At 34.9% G+C, this 16,979-nt stretch overlaps 1 protein-coding gene across 1 annotated transcript in view; it reads left to right on the top strand.

Annotated features, from left to right (window-relative positions):
- Positions 1 to 16,979, top strand: part of ubr1 (ubiquitin protein ligase E3 component n-recognin 1) — a 37,400-nt gene that overhangs the window by 15,166 nt on the left and 5,255 nt on the right. The window contains exons 15-31 of the mRNA XM_048191781.1: positions 844 to 1,024; positions 2,239 to 2,300; positions 2,387 to 2,497; positions 3,077 to 3,142; positions 3,275 to 3,376; positions 3,571 to 3,634; positions 7,589 to 7,713; positions 8,755 to 8,807; positions 8,947 to 9,049; positions 9,136 to 9,184; positions 10,917 to 11,071; positions 11,207 to 11,306; positions 13,390 to 13,493; positions 13,576 to 13,656; positions 13,735 to 13,916; positions 15,370 to 15,572; positions 15,793 to 15,886. Coding sequence (XP_048047738.1) covers positions 844 to 1,024; positions 2,239 to 2,300; positions 2,387 to 2,497; positions 3,077 to 3,142; positions 3,275 to 3,376; positions 3,571 to 3,634; positions 7,589 to 7,713; positions 8,755 to 8,807; positions 8,947 to 9,049; positions 9,136 to 9,184; positions 10,917 to 11,071; positions 11,207 to 11,306; positions 13,390 to 13,493; positions 13,576 to 13,656; positions 13,735 to 13,916; positions 15,370 to 15,572; positions 15,793 to 15,886 — 1,835 coding nt within the window. The remainder of the gene's footprint in view (positions 1 to 843; positions 1,025 to 2,238; positions 2,301 to 2,386; positions 2,498 to 3,076; positions 3,143 to 3,274; positions 3,377 to 3,570; positions 3,635 to 7,588; positions 7,714 to 8,754; positions 8,808 to 8,946; positions 9,050 to 9,135; positions 9,185 to 10,916; positions 11,072 to 11,206; positions 11,307 to 13,389; positions 13,494 to 13,575; positions 13,657 to 13,734; positions 13,917 to 15,369; positions 15,573 to 15,792; positions 15,887 to 16,979) is intronic.

The following is a 16,979-nucleotide window of genomic DNA, read 5'->3' as shown; positions in this document are numbered from 1 at the left end:
TCTAGATTTTGACATTTAGTTATTTGTCCTTGGCACATTCACTCATATTTAATTTCCAAAGATTTTCAAATGTTTTACTTCTGAAATGGGACAATGAGTGGATGGTCTTGTTTCTAATAAATATCTATTGTTCTTTAGCTACATAATTGTGTGAGGGTTTGAACTGAAAATAAAGCTAAAATTCATGTGTTGTGCCACCAGCTACAAAGTGCAATGTGAGTGCAATCGTCAAGTCAAACTATTTCTACTTTTCTCAGTTGCACAAAACACTATGCTAAAACATATTTTGCTTCATTACCATCAATTATGATTTGTAATCATATTCATGGAAACCAATGTTCTCAGAATCAAGTAAAAATCAACTTCAGGTTACAGAATGATTCACTGTAATGTAAAGTACTTGAATTGACCACAGTGTACTTACTTTTGCTTGACTGATTACAAACTGTTTATCCACTGGTTAATGAATGACCTGAAAATGTGACACTGTGTTGGACACCTGTGTGTGTGTGTGTGTGTGTGTGTGTGTGTGTGTGTGTGTGTGTAGGTGTGTGTGTGTGTGTGTGTGTGTGTGTGTGTGGCCCTGCGGCCCTGCTAAACCTTACAATGTCCCCACAAGGATGGCAGTACCAGAAATCCTTGACCTTGGGGGGACATTTTAGGTCCCCATGAGGAAAACGGCTTATAAATCATACTAAATTATGTTTTTTGAAAATGTAAAAATGCAGAAAGTTTTTTGTGAAGGTTGTGTTGGGGCATAGAATATACAGTTTGCACAGTATAAAAATCATTATGTCTATGGAAAATCCCCATAAAACCTGGATTTTTTTTGTTTATGCACAGGAGAGGGTTCTGCTGTTGGCCTTTCAGGAGTGTCACAGAGCTCTAATGTCCTGCACCAACCAGCCCTTCCGCAGCGAACCGACAGACAGCTACATGTGCAAGCAGATCCTCCACGCACGGTCGTACAAAGTCTCCCAGGAGCCCGTATCCATCCACCTGCCCATCTCCAGACTACTGGCTGGTTAGCAGAATTAGCAGAATTGTTGAATTTCTGCATCAGAAGTTTGAATTTTGGGGTTTCTAACTGGTGATGTTTTGAAATGACACAGGAAGTAATACTTGTAGTTTCTTATTTTAGCTCTTGTTTGCCCTTGACATTGTTCCTTTCAAACTATTCTGGCAGAACATCTACAGACATGAATGACTGTGCCGTTCCTGTTTGACTGCATTTCTTTTCAAAAACCAAAGCTAAAACAAAAAGCTGTTTTTATTACATGACATGCTTCTAATAGAAAAACAAATCTTTATATATTTTATATTTATATATTCTAATGTGTATTGTATGTTTGCACACTAATGTATAAAAGTAAATGCAAAAATAGAATTTGACTTTGTGGTGAGATTTAACTAATTCACTGAGGGTCAATATTATATTTTTTTTATCCAAAGAATAACTTACACTACCATACAAAAGTTTGGGGTTAGCAAGATTGTTTATTTTATTTTATTTTATTTTATTTTATTTTATTTTATTTTATTTTTATTTGTTTAGAAAAAAGTTTCTTATGCTCACCAGGGCTACGTTTATTTGATCAAATATACAGTATAAATATTATCACAATTAAAATAACAGTTTTCTGTATTTTATAATGTTATTTTTATAATGTTAAAATGTTTAGATTACATTTTAGAATATTTTAGAATAGAAAATATTTATTTTAAATTATTATAATATTTCCTGTGATGCAAAGCTGAATTTCAGCATCATTACTCCAGTCTTCAGTGTCACATGATCCTTCAGAAATCATTCTAATATGATGATTTACTGCTCAGGAAACATTTCTTGTTGTTATCAATGTTTGGAAATACTTTACTGATACTTTATTCAGGATTCTTTATCGAATAAAAAGTTCAAAAGAACATAATTTATTTTATAAAGATATATTTTGAAACATCTTTTTGTAAAACCTTTTATTTATTTTACTTTAAGTCTTGCTGTCCCTTTTGATCAATTTAATGCATACTGTACTTGGTAAATTAAATGATCAGTTTCTTTTAAAATAAAAATTAATAAATAAATTATGGAGACCACAAACTTTTTAACGGTAGTGTATTTCCATATATTATTTGAACTCATAAAAGTGCACCATTGATCATTTTTGTTATCTTAAACTTTTTTTTGTTACTGCAATACTCTGTGGCTGTTATTTAACCACAGTCTGTATCTGCTCTCAGGTTTATATGTGCTGTTGTGCCAGACTGGAGCAATCCGGTACCTCCCTGACTTTGTGGATCCCGTGAGTATAGAATTAATGAATAAAATGAACCTGTAATGTGTGAATTTCTAGCACTGTGGTTTTATATCTGTGTGTGTGTGTTTCAGGTGCAGCTGAACTTCACTGAGTTAGCGGATCAGCCTCTGCGTTGTGTTGTGTTGGCGTCTCAGGTCAGTGCCGATATGTGGCGCAGAAACGGCCTGTCACTCGTCAGCCAGGTGAGAGCACTGATAATCCACTTTTTTTTTTAAAGCCTGGTCACACATCAGATGTCATTAAAAACATGAAAGTAGACAATATTTGTAAATACAATAGTTCAACATTCTCTAAATAACCTGAATAATATGTTCAAAATCTGAACATGAAAAAAGTCTCCGAATAAAAACTGTTGGGTCATCAACCGATATTTCAAACACATCCATAGTTTCATTTTAACATTGATGTAGATTATTGATGCAGTCAATGTTGTATTTCATTTGTGAACATTTAAAGAGGTCATATGATACTTTTTAATGTTTACCTTTAGTGTGTAATGTATCTGTTTGTGCATTTATACAATACACTCGAAGCTGTTCCTGAGCAGTACAACCCAAAAGTTTGCTTGTGCGTAGTACATTTTACAGAGGACAGCTTCCTGAACCTGGGAGAACACTGAAGCATGTTGATCTATTCTTTTATACCTTATAATCAAAATAATGAACATAGCTAAAATAGCATATGACCCCTTTAAATACACAGGTTGTGTTGTATCATTAAAGTATTCTAACGTTTGCTGATGTTTTGTTTGACTCTGTTAGGTGTATTATTATCAGGATGTTAAGTGCAGAGATGAAATGTTTGATAAGGATGTTATGATGCTGCAGGTATGTGCATAAAATCATAGATGTGTGTATATAAAATGTATATTATAAAATAAAAATATTAAAAATATATAATATAATTATAAAATTAAAATATATATATTCATATTAATTTCATTTTCTGACCAACCACAGATTGCTGCTTCCAAAATGAACCCCAATCATTTCCTTATGCTTGTCCTTTTGAGATTTGAACTTTTCGATATTTTCAATGGCAACTGCTCCAGTAAAGATCAGGTGAGTAAGAGGATCTGAGATCATGTGGAATATATACATTTATTTACAAATTTATGTAGTGTAGCTAATTAAGTAGCATGTAGTTTACAAACTACGGTTTCATAGTAACTTCTCCTAAGCTGGATAATAATTTACTTTTATTATTTTTCATTAATAATTGTTGAGTTTGATTTCTTTGCCTTTTCATCACACAGGAAGTACTGAAACAGTGGAATAGGTTAACAGAGGGGATGCTCTACCTGATAATCGTCATTGTTGGTAAGTTCTCTCAACTTGACCTTTTATTCCCACTTCCACAAGTGTTTGTTTTTTTTGGGTTGAAATAGAGTTTTGGTCATTGTTACAGACTGCTGTCATTTGCTGTCTTTAATTGATGTGTTATCAGTTGTTTCATGTAAATGGTTTGACTGGAGACACTGTCTTTGTTGTTTTACCATATATTAGAGGTGTAACGGTACACAGAAATCACGGTTCAGTACATTCCTCGGTTTTGGGGTCACGGTTTGATACGATTTCGGTACAACAGGAAAAAGCAACAAATCCCCAATGCTAGGTTTCTTTTCATTTATTGAATTTATGAATAGACAGTAGTGCAAATTACAGTTTGTTCCACCTAGCTGCATTTAGTCCCCCTGAGGTAGTTGGTACAGTACAGCCTCCTTTAGTGTATTAAGCACTAAGCAGTAAACAGAATGCACTCTTGCATAGGTCATATTTTTTTGTAGGGCTGCTAAAAAATCAAAACAAAAGGTATTTGGTCACAATCGGCTACAAAACTGAAAAGCATCTCTTGTGTTATAAAACTACAAAATAAATAGAATAATGAAAAATAAAACTTTAGAGATCAGAATTTTTTTACTCCTGTAGTCTTTTTCTGTCTAGCTCCAGTGATTGGCACATCTGGATGATGTCTTTTGATATGTGTTAGCATGAATGGGCCTGGGCCTGATTCCTTATTGATTAACCCTTAAATGCATGACTGTTTTGCCAATCATTCTTACATATTCGGGTCTTTATCGACCCGGATCTATATCTAACACGGAAGGATCTCTACCTGACGCGATAATTTAAAACTCCACTGATATTAGAGTAACAATTACAGAAGAATAAAATAAAGCATATTTTGTTACCTTTTGGAGCTTGAAAGGGCTCAGTTTGAGCAGATGTTTTATGCCATCATTACTGTCCTCGTCAGAGCTCATTTGCCAGTAAATTCAGCAAATAATAGGCTAGTTTTATGTTTGAGTTCACGAATATGAGCCCATTCACAATCTCAAACGTATTCTCAAAACTATATAATTTTCAACATCTTCAAAATCAATATTTCGATCGCTAACAGCTTCACCAGATCCATCCAGTAACAGTTACAGTCATATTTGATTGCGTTCAGTACTTGCTCTGCAGTAAATCGCTGAGCCATTTCATGTTTTTCTTATTATTTCGTTTTCTGTCTGAATGAGTCATCACTTCAGCATTGTGTATCAGACATTGCCACCTTGTGGAATAAAGGTGAATTGCACTTATTCCGTCATCTAAGATTCAATTATTGTTGTGCAGAAAAAATATATGTACACTCATACACACCTCGGGTCGTTTACGACCCTATACAATTTTTACAAAAAATGAATACAAAAATAGGCATTCTTTTATAATTTTATGATTTTTTTCTTGTTATATTCTTTATAATGAATTGATTGAGGAATACCAAGAAGGTTGATGTCTAACTTTAAAAAATGAAGGAGGAGGAGGGTAGTGAATGACATCCCGGGTCACTAAAGATGCATTGTGTCAATGACTATGCATTTAAGGGTTAAAAATAAAAAATTAAGGAATTGTTGATTTGTTACTCTAATTGATAGATTGACCAATGCTGCACAGTAAAATGCAACGGCTGTTTTCAAACTTATTGGTTTGATTAACCTGTTGTGCGTAGCCTACGCTGTCATTTTCTTTGCGCGCGAGAGTTCATTAATCAGTTTAATATTATGCTTTTTCAAGAAATCACGGATAGATGAGCGTGAAGGACAAGAAGTGTCATCTACATTTGAGCATTCCTCACCTTTCCACGAGGAGACAGCGAGTGAAGCGGCACCTGAGGCTTCCCATTTCCAGGACACGCATATTTCATCACTGGACTGTAGTAGTGAGACTTCCACGACACAAATTGGCACAATGCCAAATGATGTTGTCTCATTATAACAATGGAAATAACTTAAATTACTCCGTCATTTATGGTCATAAAGATAAGAGTAAGACATCATTCGAAACTTGTGCTTTTTGTAAAATAAAGAAGACAAACAGGATGCCGCTTTCTGCCGTCCCAGTTTTCTTTCCTTGAAGTTTGTGAGCGTGTCACAAAAATTAATAAAAGCTCAACGTATATGCTAGCTCTTGCGTGCCATCTGAACTCTTGTTTTAGGTTGGTGCATAGATCGTCTTTTCTTCTTCTGCTCTTTTTCCTGTTGTGGCGGTTAGCAAACAGCGTTGCATTACTGCACACGCCCCCTTCTGGATTGTAGTAAGGATCACTTGTGACTGACTTTATTCGTCGTCTGACTGTATGCCCCGAACCGTGAGGTCCGTTCCGTGATGGTTTGGGAAGAATACATGTACCGTTACACCCCTAATATATATACAGGGAGTGCAGAATTATTAGGCAAGTTGATTTTCTGATCATATTTTTTTTCCAAGCACATTTTACCAATTCCAATCCACATCAATCTTAATAACTACTATTAATATTGTTTTTAATCATTTATAAGTGATATATAATTGTTCATGAAGGCTGGAAATGAAAAATGCCTTATATTCAGGTGTGCAGAATTATTAGGCAGGTTTTCTTTTACAGGAAAAATGAGCCAAAAAAGAGATTTAACTCTGACTGAAAAGTCAAAAATTATTAAATATTCATGAGAAGGACGCAATACTAATGCAATACTAGAAATTGCAAAGTTAAAGCATGACCAAGGGACAGCAAAATGCTCATTGGGTCAGCGGGGTCATACAAAAACTAGTGGAGAAGAAAAGACACATGTTAACTGCAAAATAATTAAGAATTAAGGTGAAGAATTAAGTGTGAAACCATCAGGAACCCTTTAGTCTCCAGCGCCACCATTTTCACCAACTGCAGCCTACCTGGAGTCTCCAGAAGTGCAAGGTGTTAGGATCTCAGAGACTTGGGTTAGGTAAAGAAACCTAATAAATGACCCGCTCTTAATAAGAATCACAAGCTGAAGTGTTATAAAATACATGAAGACTGAGTTTTTATAGGCCTTATAGACAGATGGCTTGAGAATGACTCCTGAAGGACCAGCACCACATCCTCTTGTACCACTGTTTGAAGAATTTATCTTCCAGAATCTGGCAGTAAGTTTTGGAAGATCATTTTTAGTCCATCTCTGCAAGACAGACATTTCAGGATAATAGATAGACTAAAAGTGAACTCCCACATCTTACTGCCAGATTTTTTGGAAGATAAATTCTTCAAACGGTGGTACAGAGGATGTGGTGCTGGTCCTTCAGGAGTCATTCTCAAGCAGTCTGTCTATAAGGCCTATAAAACTCAGTCTTCATGTATTTTATAACACTTCAGCTTGTGATTCTTATTAAGAGCGGGTCATTTTTTAGGTTTCTTTACCTAACACAAGTCTCTGAGATCCTGACACCTTGCACTTCTGGAGACTCCAGGTAGGTTGCAGTTCTGGAAAATGGTGGCGCTGGAGACTAAAGGGTTCCTGATGGTTTCACACTTAATTCTTCACCTTAATTCTTAATTATTTTGCAGTTAACACGTCTTTTCTTTTCCACTTGTTTTTGTATGACCCCGCTGACCCAATGAGCATTTTGCTGTCCCTTGGTCATGCTTTAACTTTGCAATTTCTAGTATTGCATTAGTATTGCGTCCTTCTCATAAGCATGTAATAATTTTTGACTTTTCAGTCTTGAGTTAAATCTTTATTTTTGGCTCATTTTGCCTGTAAAAGAAAACCTGCCTAATAATTCTGCACACCTGAATATAAGGCATTTTTCATTTCCATCCTTCATGAACAATTATATATCACTTATAAATGATTAAAAACAATATTAATAGTAGTTATTAAGATTGATGTGGATTGGAATTGGTAAAATGTGCTTGGAAAAAAAATATGATCAGAAAATCAACTTGCCTAATAATTCTGCACTCCCTGTATATTTTACATGCAAAATATGCAGGTGAGCGGTACGTACCTGGAATAAGTCATGTGACTAAGGAGGACGTGACTATGAGGGAGGTTATTCATCTGCTCTGTATTGAACCCATGGCTCATAGCAGTCTGGTCAAAAGCCTGCCTGATAATGTAAGACATTTAGTACTTTTATATTTAGTGCATGTATTTTTTGTTATTATTTTAATTTTAATTTATTGGTAACACTTTACAAAAAGGTCCCATTAGTTAACATTTGTTAATGCATTAACTAACTTGAACAATTGTTACAGTATTTATTAGACTTATGTTAGTTAAAATGTTCGTTAATAAAAATACAACTGTTCAATAGCTGTTTCCATCCAAAGTTGAAAAATTAGAATATCACATAAAACATTGGCTAATAAATCACTGTTTCCATTCCATGTGTTCAAGAGAAAAAAAATGGTCACTTCTTGTGAAGTTGGTGCAAAATAATATCTGTAATAAAAATGGAAGTTGCTGCAATCGGGGATGTCACTGTGGCTCTTTTTTGTACATCATAGATGACTTGCACCTCAGATCATGCAGATGAAATGCAATATATGCTGTCATGTTATCTTGCGTTCGGATGCCTGGTGTTTGGGAATGCAATCACGGGAGACCTTTCTCGGGAGGAATTAAACAAAATCATTTTGATGACAGGCATTTCAGAATGATCAAACCAACATTTGAGATGCTGTGCAATGAAGTTGGTCCACTGGTTGGTCTAGTTTTCCATTTACTTACATTCACATTTTTAGCATTTATGCACATCTTGGCATTTCCATCTTTTTTTAATATGATATCCATATTCACATAGAAATAGGTGGATGGAAACTTCATGTTGGCTCATTAAATTATGTTATTAGATACAACTTTTGTTTCTAATAATGTATTGTTAAATGCTGAAACTTTAGTTAAGATTTAGAAATATTTTTATTATTAGTTCTAAAGCAGTTAACTAGTGTTAATAAATGAACCTTATTGCAAACTGTTACCTATTTAGTTATTAATTTATTCAATCATTCAACATTGCAGTAAAATTATGGTAGCCTCTTCTGATTGAGATTTACGTACATTAACTTACTAATTTAAATACATTGAATGTGTGTGACTGAACTATAAACATTTGATCTGTTTTAACTAAATTAATCAATTTTTAATGCATCACAGGAAGGCCATGATACAGGGCTTGAAATGGTTATCTCCAAGGTTGCCACTTTCAAGTGAGTACATTTCACCAAATGTTTAGTTGGTTGTATCAGTTATTACACTGTCATTACTCGTTATTACACAGTTACACTGTCAACTCTAAGAAATGCAAAGTATATTCCAAACAGCAACTCTTTGTTAAATGTTGTTTAGAAAACCAGGAGTGTCAGGCCATGGCTTGTATGAGCTGAAGAAGGAATATCTGAAAGAGTTTAACCCTTTCTTCTATCATTATTCCAGACCACAGCATAGTAAGGTATATGATGCACCTGTTATCTCAATATATCATTCAGTAAAACATATTAGTCTTGAAATAGCAGGTTGTTTATATGTTCATATTAGGCAGAAGAGGCTCAGAAGAAGAGAAGGACCCAAGATGGTAGTGATAAAGGTATGCCAATCTGTATTGTAACACTGTATTGAAAACACCTGTGCACATGTAGTGCAGAATATTTTTTTTATTTTTTATTTTTGAATTTTCTGAATACATACAAATAAATTTTTTTGCAAGTATGTGAAAATAAATGCAACCCAAATTCCAGAAATGTAGGGACGTTTTTTAAATTTGAATAAAATGAAAACTAAAAGACTTTCAAATCACATGAGACAATATTTTATTCACAATAGAACATAGATAACATAGCAAATGTTTAAACAGAGAAATTTTACACTTTTATCCACTAAATGAGCTCATTTCAAATTTGATGCCTGTTACAGGTCTCTAAAGTTGGGCAACAAATGGCTGAAAAAGCAAGAAATTTGGAAAAGATTCAGTTATTCAATTAAGTTAATTGATATCAAGTCTGTAACATGATTAGCTATTAAAAGGGATGTCTTAGAGAGGCAGAGTCTCTCAGAAGTACTGGAGAAATCTCTGTGCGTAAGGGACAAGGCCGAAGACCTTTATTGGATGCCCGTGGTCTTCGGGCCCTCAGAAGACACTGCATCACTCATCGGCATGATTGAGTCAATTACATTACTAAATGGGCCCAGGAATACTTCCAGAAACCACTGTCGGTAAACACAATCCACCGTGCCATCTGCAGATGCCAACTAAAGCTCTATCATGCAATAAGGAAGCCATATGTGAACATGGTCCAGAAGCGCTGTCATGTCCTGTGGGCCAAGGCTCATTTAAAATGGACTGTTTCAAAGTGGAAAAGTGTTCTATGGTCAGACGAGTCCAAATTTGACATTGTTGGAAATCATGGACGCCGTGTCCTCCAGGCTAAAGAGGAGGGAGACCTTCCAGCGTGTTATCAGCGTTCAGTTCAAAAGCCAGCATCTCTGATGGTACGGAGTGTACAAGTGCATACGGTATGGGCAGCTTGCATGTTTTGGAAGGCACTATGAATTCTGAAAGGTATATAAAGGTTTTAGAGCAACATATGCTCCCTTCCAGATGACGTCTGTTTCAGGGAAGGCCTTGTGTTTTTCAGCAGGACAATGCAAAACCACATACTGCAGCTATTACAACAGCATGGCTTCGTTGTAGAAGAGTCCGGGTGCTGAATTGGCCTGCCTGCAGTCCAGATCTTTCACCTATAGAGAACATTTGGCGCATCAAACGAAAAATACGTCAAAGACGACCACGAACTCTTCAGCAGCTGGAAACCTATATCAGGGATGAATGGGACCAAATTCCAACACCAAAACTCCAGAAACTCATAACCTCGATGCCCAGATGTCTCCAAACTGTTTTGAAAAGAAGAAGAGATGCTACACCATGGTAAACATGCCCCCGTCCCAACTATTTTGAGACCTGTAGCAGGCATCAAATTTGAATTGAGCTCATTTTGTGCATAAAATTTTACAATTTTTCACTTTAAACATTTGTTATCTATGTTCTGTTGTGAATAAAATATTGGCTCATGTGATTTGAAAGTCTTTTAGTTTTCATTTTATTCAATTTATTCAATTCGGGTTGTATGAGCAGGTCTTTTGCGTCATTGTTTTTACTATAATTGTGATATTTTTGCACCGGAATGCTGTATTGACCAATCAGAAGACGGGACCGGAACTGTCCATTTTATGTTTTTTCAATAAGAGTTTTCAATGGAAAATTTCACTTGTCTGTGATATTGGGTCACAAGGTATGATCTGGTGTTCCTTTTTTTTTTTAGCTCTCTGCCCCCCAGTTCCCCCTCCCTTTTGTCCAGCATTCTCAAACATAGTGCATCTGCTCTGCTGTGACGTCTTCATCCATGTTCTGAGGAGAATTCTCCAGAAAGCGGTGGAGGACCGCTCCAACCGATGGACTGAACCCATGATCCAGATGGTACGGCTCTTCCGGCTTTTGTTTTTCTAAGAACATCGTTAGATTACCTGGAATATCATTGGCTGTTGCCATCTTCATTGAAGATTAATTTAGGATATGAAAAATGTGTTTTTTAACATGCATGTATGACTTCAGGCCCTGCACCTTGTAGGCCAGGCTCTACTGGAGGAAAAAATGCAGTTGGAAAGCAGCAGTGCTGAAGATGTGACCTTTGACTTTAGTCTAAAAGCACAAAGTAAGATGTTACCCTTCATCTTAGCCTGTCCTATCATTAACACAAAGCCTAGTGTGGTACTTTGCATCTTTACATAGGCAGCTGTCTTGTAAGGCAGCATCCTAAAGGCCCCAGTATACACACAGTGAAGTTCTTTCTCATTCTTCGCTTAGGGATGTAAAGAAGTTTGAAATACCTTTTCAGTGGTATACTGTTAGGAAACATCCTAACGGTGTTTAGATGAATATGTAGATGTGCTGCACGCTTTCCTCTCAATAACAAAACATGCCGGCTGTTAGAAAACAGTTAAAAAGCATCTGATCATAGCGATGTGGATATGTTTGCACAAGTTGTGCATTTCAGCACTCCTGTCAAGTCACGTCATTTATGTCTAAACCACTTTATACAAAATATTGCTTTAAAGCAAGCAGCCTTACAGTATTAAACATGAAAAAAAAACAGTGCCAGTGTTGCTTTTAATTAGAATTACAACTTTAATTTCTACTATTACGCAGCTCTCCACTATGTTCATACTTTTACTCACTGGTGTCTGACCTTGACGGACTGAACAGAAGAAATGAACCGTAGAAAATTTGGAGCCTCAGAGCACACATACCTATTACATCATCACCACGGACCAATGGTAGTTCGAAGGCATTTACCAGCTGGAGCGAACTTTCTGGAAAAAAACTCCCGAAAAAAAAAAAAATATCCAAATTAACTTTTGGTCTGATTTTGTTTAAAATGATGTTACACCGTGTCATTGTTCAATTTCACTTGAAGTATACTGGGGCCTTAACTGCAATAGAATTTTTTTAGGCGATTTATCTGGAACACTTCATAGGCAGTAACTCCTTAGCGACATTAGCATGTTGCTAAGCTGCGCAATACACCAATAAACATAAAAACACACAAATATTGGATAAAATAGAACATTTTTACTTAATCTTTTTATATATATATATATATATATATATATATATATATATATATATATATAGATAGATAGATAGATAGATATTTGTCTGCGTTAATGGCGCAATATGTAATTTTCGCCGCTTGATGACACCTTGAATGAGCGTGGAATCATGGGAGTTGTTGTCTTTTTGTGTTGTTTTTGGATATTTTAATCTAAAAATCGTACATATTGTGCTTTTAAATGAAATGTACAGTATTTATAATCAGCTTTTATCTCGACTTACCCTTTTTTCTTTTTTTTTTAAATGCATGTTTTTTTTCTTCAAACCAGTGCAAACCCCGCACTGCTGCCCATTTTATTTGTCTATTTAATCACACTGTCATCTGTCAACAAAAAATCAGACTTAATGGATTCAGTTCAGAGTTCAGAAAAACGTTTTTTTTATTATTGTAGGATTACATATATAGTAGGATAGTAACTAGTTCACTTTGGTCAAACTTGGACAATTCTAACCAACATAATTGGATGTATATTTGTATTTACGTAGTCTATTAATTAGGACTGTAAGACATTGCAATATTTTGTTTGTCTAATAATATTGTGTTATGAAAACATACATTTAATAAAAAAAAATACATATTTTAGAAAAAAAAAAGGAAAGTTTTTCTTTTGAGTTTTTTTGCGTACAGATTACAACGTTCTCAAAACGATCCCCATTCACAAGGATCTGCAAAAACAATTAAAAACACTGTATTCTGCTGCCAGGCCAGTAGTTGGCGATGTCACTTTGTAAAGAAACATAACGCGCCTATAGACTGAATACATAATACACATACGCATGACGTCACCGTTTTTTTACAAATTCACATTTTTCTTTGTTTATATGAAGACGATAACGGTATCGTTTTCAAAAATGCGCACTTTGAAACCCGATTTCAAAGTAGCCAAAACGCTGTTGTGGTGTAAATAAACGGCCAAAACACATAAGTTTTCCGTTTTTGGTGTTGGCACTTCACTTTGAAACATGCAATGAATATATTTATCTAATTAAATAAATATAAATGATAACCGCACTTAGCCATATCACGGTTTGATTTTATTTCGATATATTAATCTTTAGCCTTACAATTAATGCTTTGCTGTTTATGTATTTGCTGATCGATACAGATGTGTTTGTATTTTTAGAAACTGGTTCTGAACATGGAAAATCTTTGTTCCACTTCCTGAACAAAATGAAGTCTTTACCTTCTCTGGAAGCTCAGAATGACATGATCACATGGAACTTACAGGTATGAAGATGATGATTTGATGTGTATTTGATTGTTTGATTCATCGCTTTAAAATTGAAGATCTAAATGTCTTTACTGCAAGATGTTTGAGGTGGTGAAGTGTCTTCGGGAGAAATCTGGTCCTGTAGCTTCATTTGCCATAGATCGCAGCAAGTCAGAAGAGGTATTATGATCCACACAGATTCAGATAAGGCTCTCAGTGGAAATGCTTCCATGTCTGAAGTGTGTTGTCTCTGCCCAGAGTGTTCAGGATAAGGAGAAAGCCGAGCGGAAGAGGAAGGCTGAAGCTGCTAAAGCACACAGACAGAAGATCATGGCTCAGATGTCGGCCATGCAGAAGAACTTCATAGAGTCGAACAAGATGCTTTATGACAACGTGCCTGAGAGCTCGAGTCAGAGCGACGTCACCGCGTCTGTGGAGAGGTCAATGATTCCTTTCTTTCATATGCTGTGTTCTTCCTTTTGCCATTTCAATAAATTATTTTTTTTTTAATCTTTTCATTCTTTCATTTTTCTTCTTTCTCTTATACTTTTACTTTGTTTTTCTTTCTTTTGCTTTCTTTCACTTTTCTTTTGCTTTTATTCATTACACTATTACACTGCACTGTTCATTATTTTGGTAACAGTTTATAGTAAAGTTCCATTTGTTAACATTAGTTAATAACATTATTTTACATGAAAAGTACTTCTAAAGCATTTATTAATGTTGGTTAATTTATTAGTAAATGTTAAAATTAATATTATTAAAATCAAAAGTTGTATCTGTTAATGTTATATAATGGACCTGAGCTAACATGAACTAACAATGAACAGTTGTATTTTTATTAACTATTATTAACAAAGATTAATAAATACTGTAACAAATGTATTGCTTATTGTTAGTTAATGTTAGTTATGCGTTATGAAAATAATGGTAACACTTTACAATATGGTCCCATTACTTAACATTAGTTAATGTTAGTTAACTAATGGGACTTTATTGTAAATTGTTACCATTATTTTCATATAATTTTGTTTTTATTAATTTTTTTACTCTTTTCTTTTTCGCTCCATTAATTCTTTCATTTTTCTATTTTTGTTCTTTCATTTTCTTAAACTTTCACTTTTGCTTTTTAGATTCTTTCACTTTCTTGCTTTCTTTCATTTTTAGCCTTTTTCACTTGTGTGGTCTTTTAATCATCCTTTTATTTACTTCTTTCTTTCTTTCTTTCTTTCTTTCAATTATTTTTCATGTTTTCCTTTCCTTTTGCTCTTTAGTTCATTTCATTTTCTCCTTTACTTTTTTACTTTCACTTTCTTTTAGCCTTTTTTATTGCTTTTTTTAAACTCGTTGCATTTCCATTTGTTGTTTTTATCATTCTTTTTCATTTTACTGTCTTTTCATCTTATTCATTCTTTTAATTTTTTAATTTGTTCTTTTACTTTTTCCAACTTACTTGCACTTACTCTTTAATTTTCTTTTAGTGTTTTTTCATTACTTTCGCTCTGTTCTTCTGTTGTCTTTTAATTCTTTATTTCTTGATTTTTTTTTCTTTTTACAGTTTTGTTACAGTATTTCGCTCTTTTGCATTTTTGCTCTTTCTTTCACTCTTATTTTTTCCATTGTTTTTGCCCTGTCATTCTTTCAGCATTTTTCTAATTTCATTTTTTTTCACATTCTTTAGTCTTTCTTTTTTGCTCTTTAGTTTCTTTCACTTAACTTTTTCTTTCTTTTGTGTTTTCACTTTCTTTTTGCCTTTATTCATTATTGCACCTTTCACATTTGTTTGTTATTTTTATATTATATTATTTAATTTTTCTTCATTAATATAATTTCTGCAAACACCCTTCAAATGCTTGTATGTCTAAATGAAGTCTACTGTGTGTGTGTGTGCAGCTGTGGGATGGATGTGGATGAGAGCAGAGTGGCTGTGGGACCTCAGCAGGGTGTTTGCTCCACAGACTGGGAGACTATGACCTGCATCCTGTGTCAGGAGGAGCAGGAGGTTCAGGCTCAGGCAGCAGCCATGGTTCTTACGGCATGTGTACAGAGATCTACAGTTCTCACCCAGAACCGTGGAAAGACACTCACCACCAAAGGTGATTTGTGCTAAACACTTTTCATCTCAAGTACCTTTTTTGCGATAATAAGCAGCAAACATTGACATAGTGCATGTATAAAAGCCTTGACACGTTATGAAGATTTAATGACAATGATAAGCATTATTAAAGGAATTATATTAAATTATTAAATTATATAAAAATTGCTAATGTATTGTGATGCTGAATCAAACTGTTTTCTATCTTTCTCATCCAACAGAAGGCTGCTACCCCCTCTTTATGCCTCCTGATCTGGCTGTGGGCACACACACCGGCAGCTGTGGACATGTGATGCATGCCACCTGCTGGCAAAAGTGAGTTAGTGCTTTAAAGGGATAGTTCACCCAAAAATGGAAATTTGATGTTTATCTGCTTACCTCCAGCGCATCCAAGATGTAGGTGACTTTTTTTCTTCAGTAGAACACAAATTGTGATTTTTAACTCCAACCGCTGCCGTCTGTCAGTCAAATAATAGGGGTGAATGGGAACTTCTACAATAAGAGTAAATAAAACTTGCTTAGACAAATCCAAATTAAACCCTGCGGCTCGTGACGACACATTACCTCTAATACACCAGAGCTCTGACAACGGCAGTGATGTTTGGCACTCATTGAAGTCTATGTGCGAGACATCACTGCCGTTGTCAGAGCGCGATCAGACCTCACCAAGCGAATGCTGAATGCAGTTGGACATAGTGGTGTATTAGAGGTAAAAAATGATATAAATACTGTTCGGTTTCTCGCACAAACCGATCGTTTCGTGTCTTAGGACATCAATCTGTCGTCACGAGCTGCAGGGTTTAATTTGAATTTGTCTAAGAAAGTTTTATTTACTCTTATAGTAGAAGTTCCCATCCACTCACATTATTTGACTGACAGACCGCAACGGTTGGAGTTAAAAATCATCATTTGTGTTCGACTGAAGAAACAAAGTCACCTACATCTTGGATGCGCTGGGGGTAAGCAGATAAACATCACATTTTCATTTCTGGGTGAACTATCTCTTTAAGTGATTAACGGTGTTGTTTTTGTTTTTTCAATATTTCTAATGCTTAACAATTACCTTATTCATATAATTTTATTAAATTGCAAAATTTATGTATATAATATTCTCTCTATGTTTTAATGTTTTAAATCTAGTAATGATTTATAAAAAAGGAAAACTAAAACTTTCTCAATCAAGTCCTTGAATCTGGTGTTCGTGAAAGAGCGGGAACCCTGGGTTGAGTAAACAAGCTAACTGAAGGGTTAGTTCACCCAAAAAATGAAAATTCTGTCATTAATTACTCACCCTCATGTTGTTCCACACCCGTAAGACCTTCGTTCATCTTTGGAACACAAATTAAGATATTTTTGATGAAATCGTAGAGGTTTCTGATCCACCATAGAAAGCAATGTAATATCCACA

The sequence above is a fragment of the Megalobrama amblycephala genome, linkage group LG5, assembly GCF_018812025.1.
Source record: "Megalobrama amblycephala isolate DHTTF-2021 linkage group LG5, ASM1881202v1, whole genome shotgun sequence".
NCBI lineage: Eukaryota > Metazoa > Chordata > Actinopteri > Cypriniformes > Xenocyprididae > Megalobrama > Megalobrama amblycephala.
Note: the sequence above shows the minus strand (reverse complement) of the source record. Positions and strands in the feature narration are given on the sequence as shown.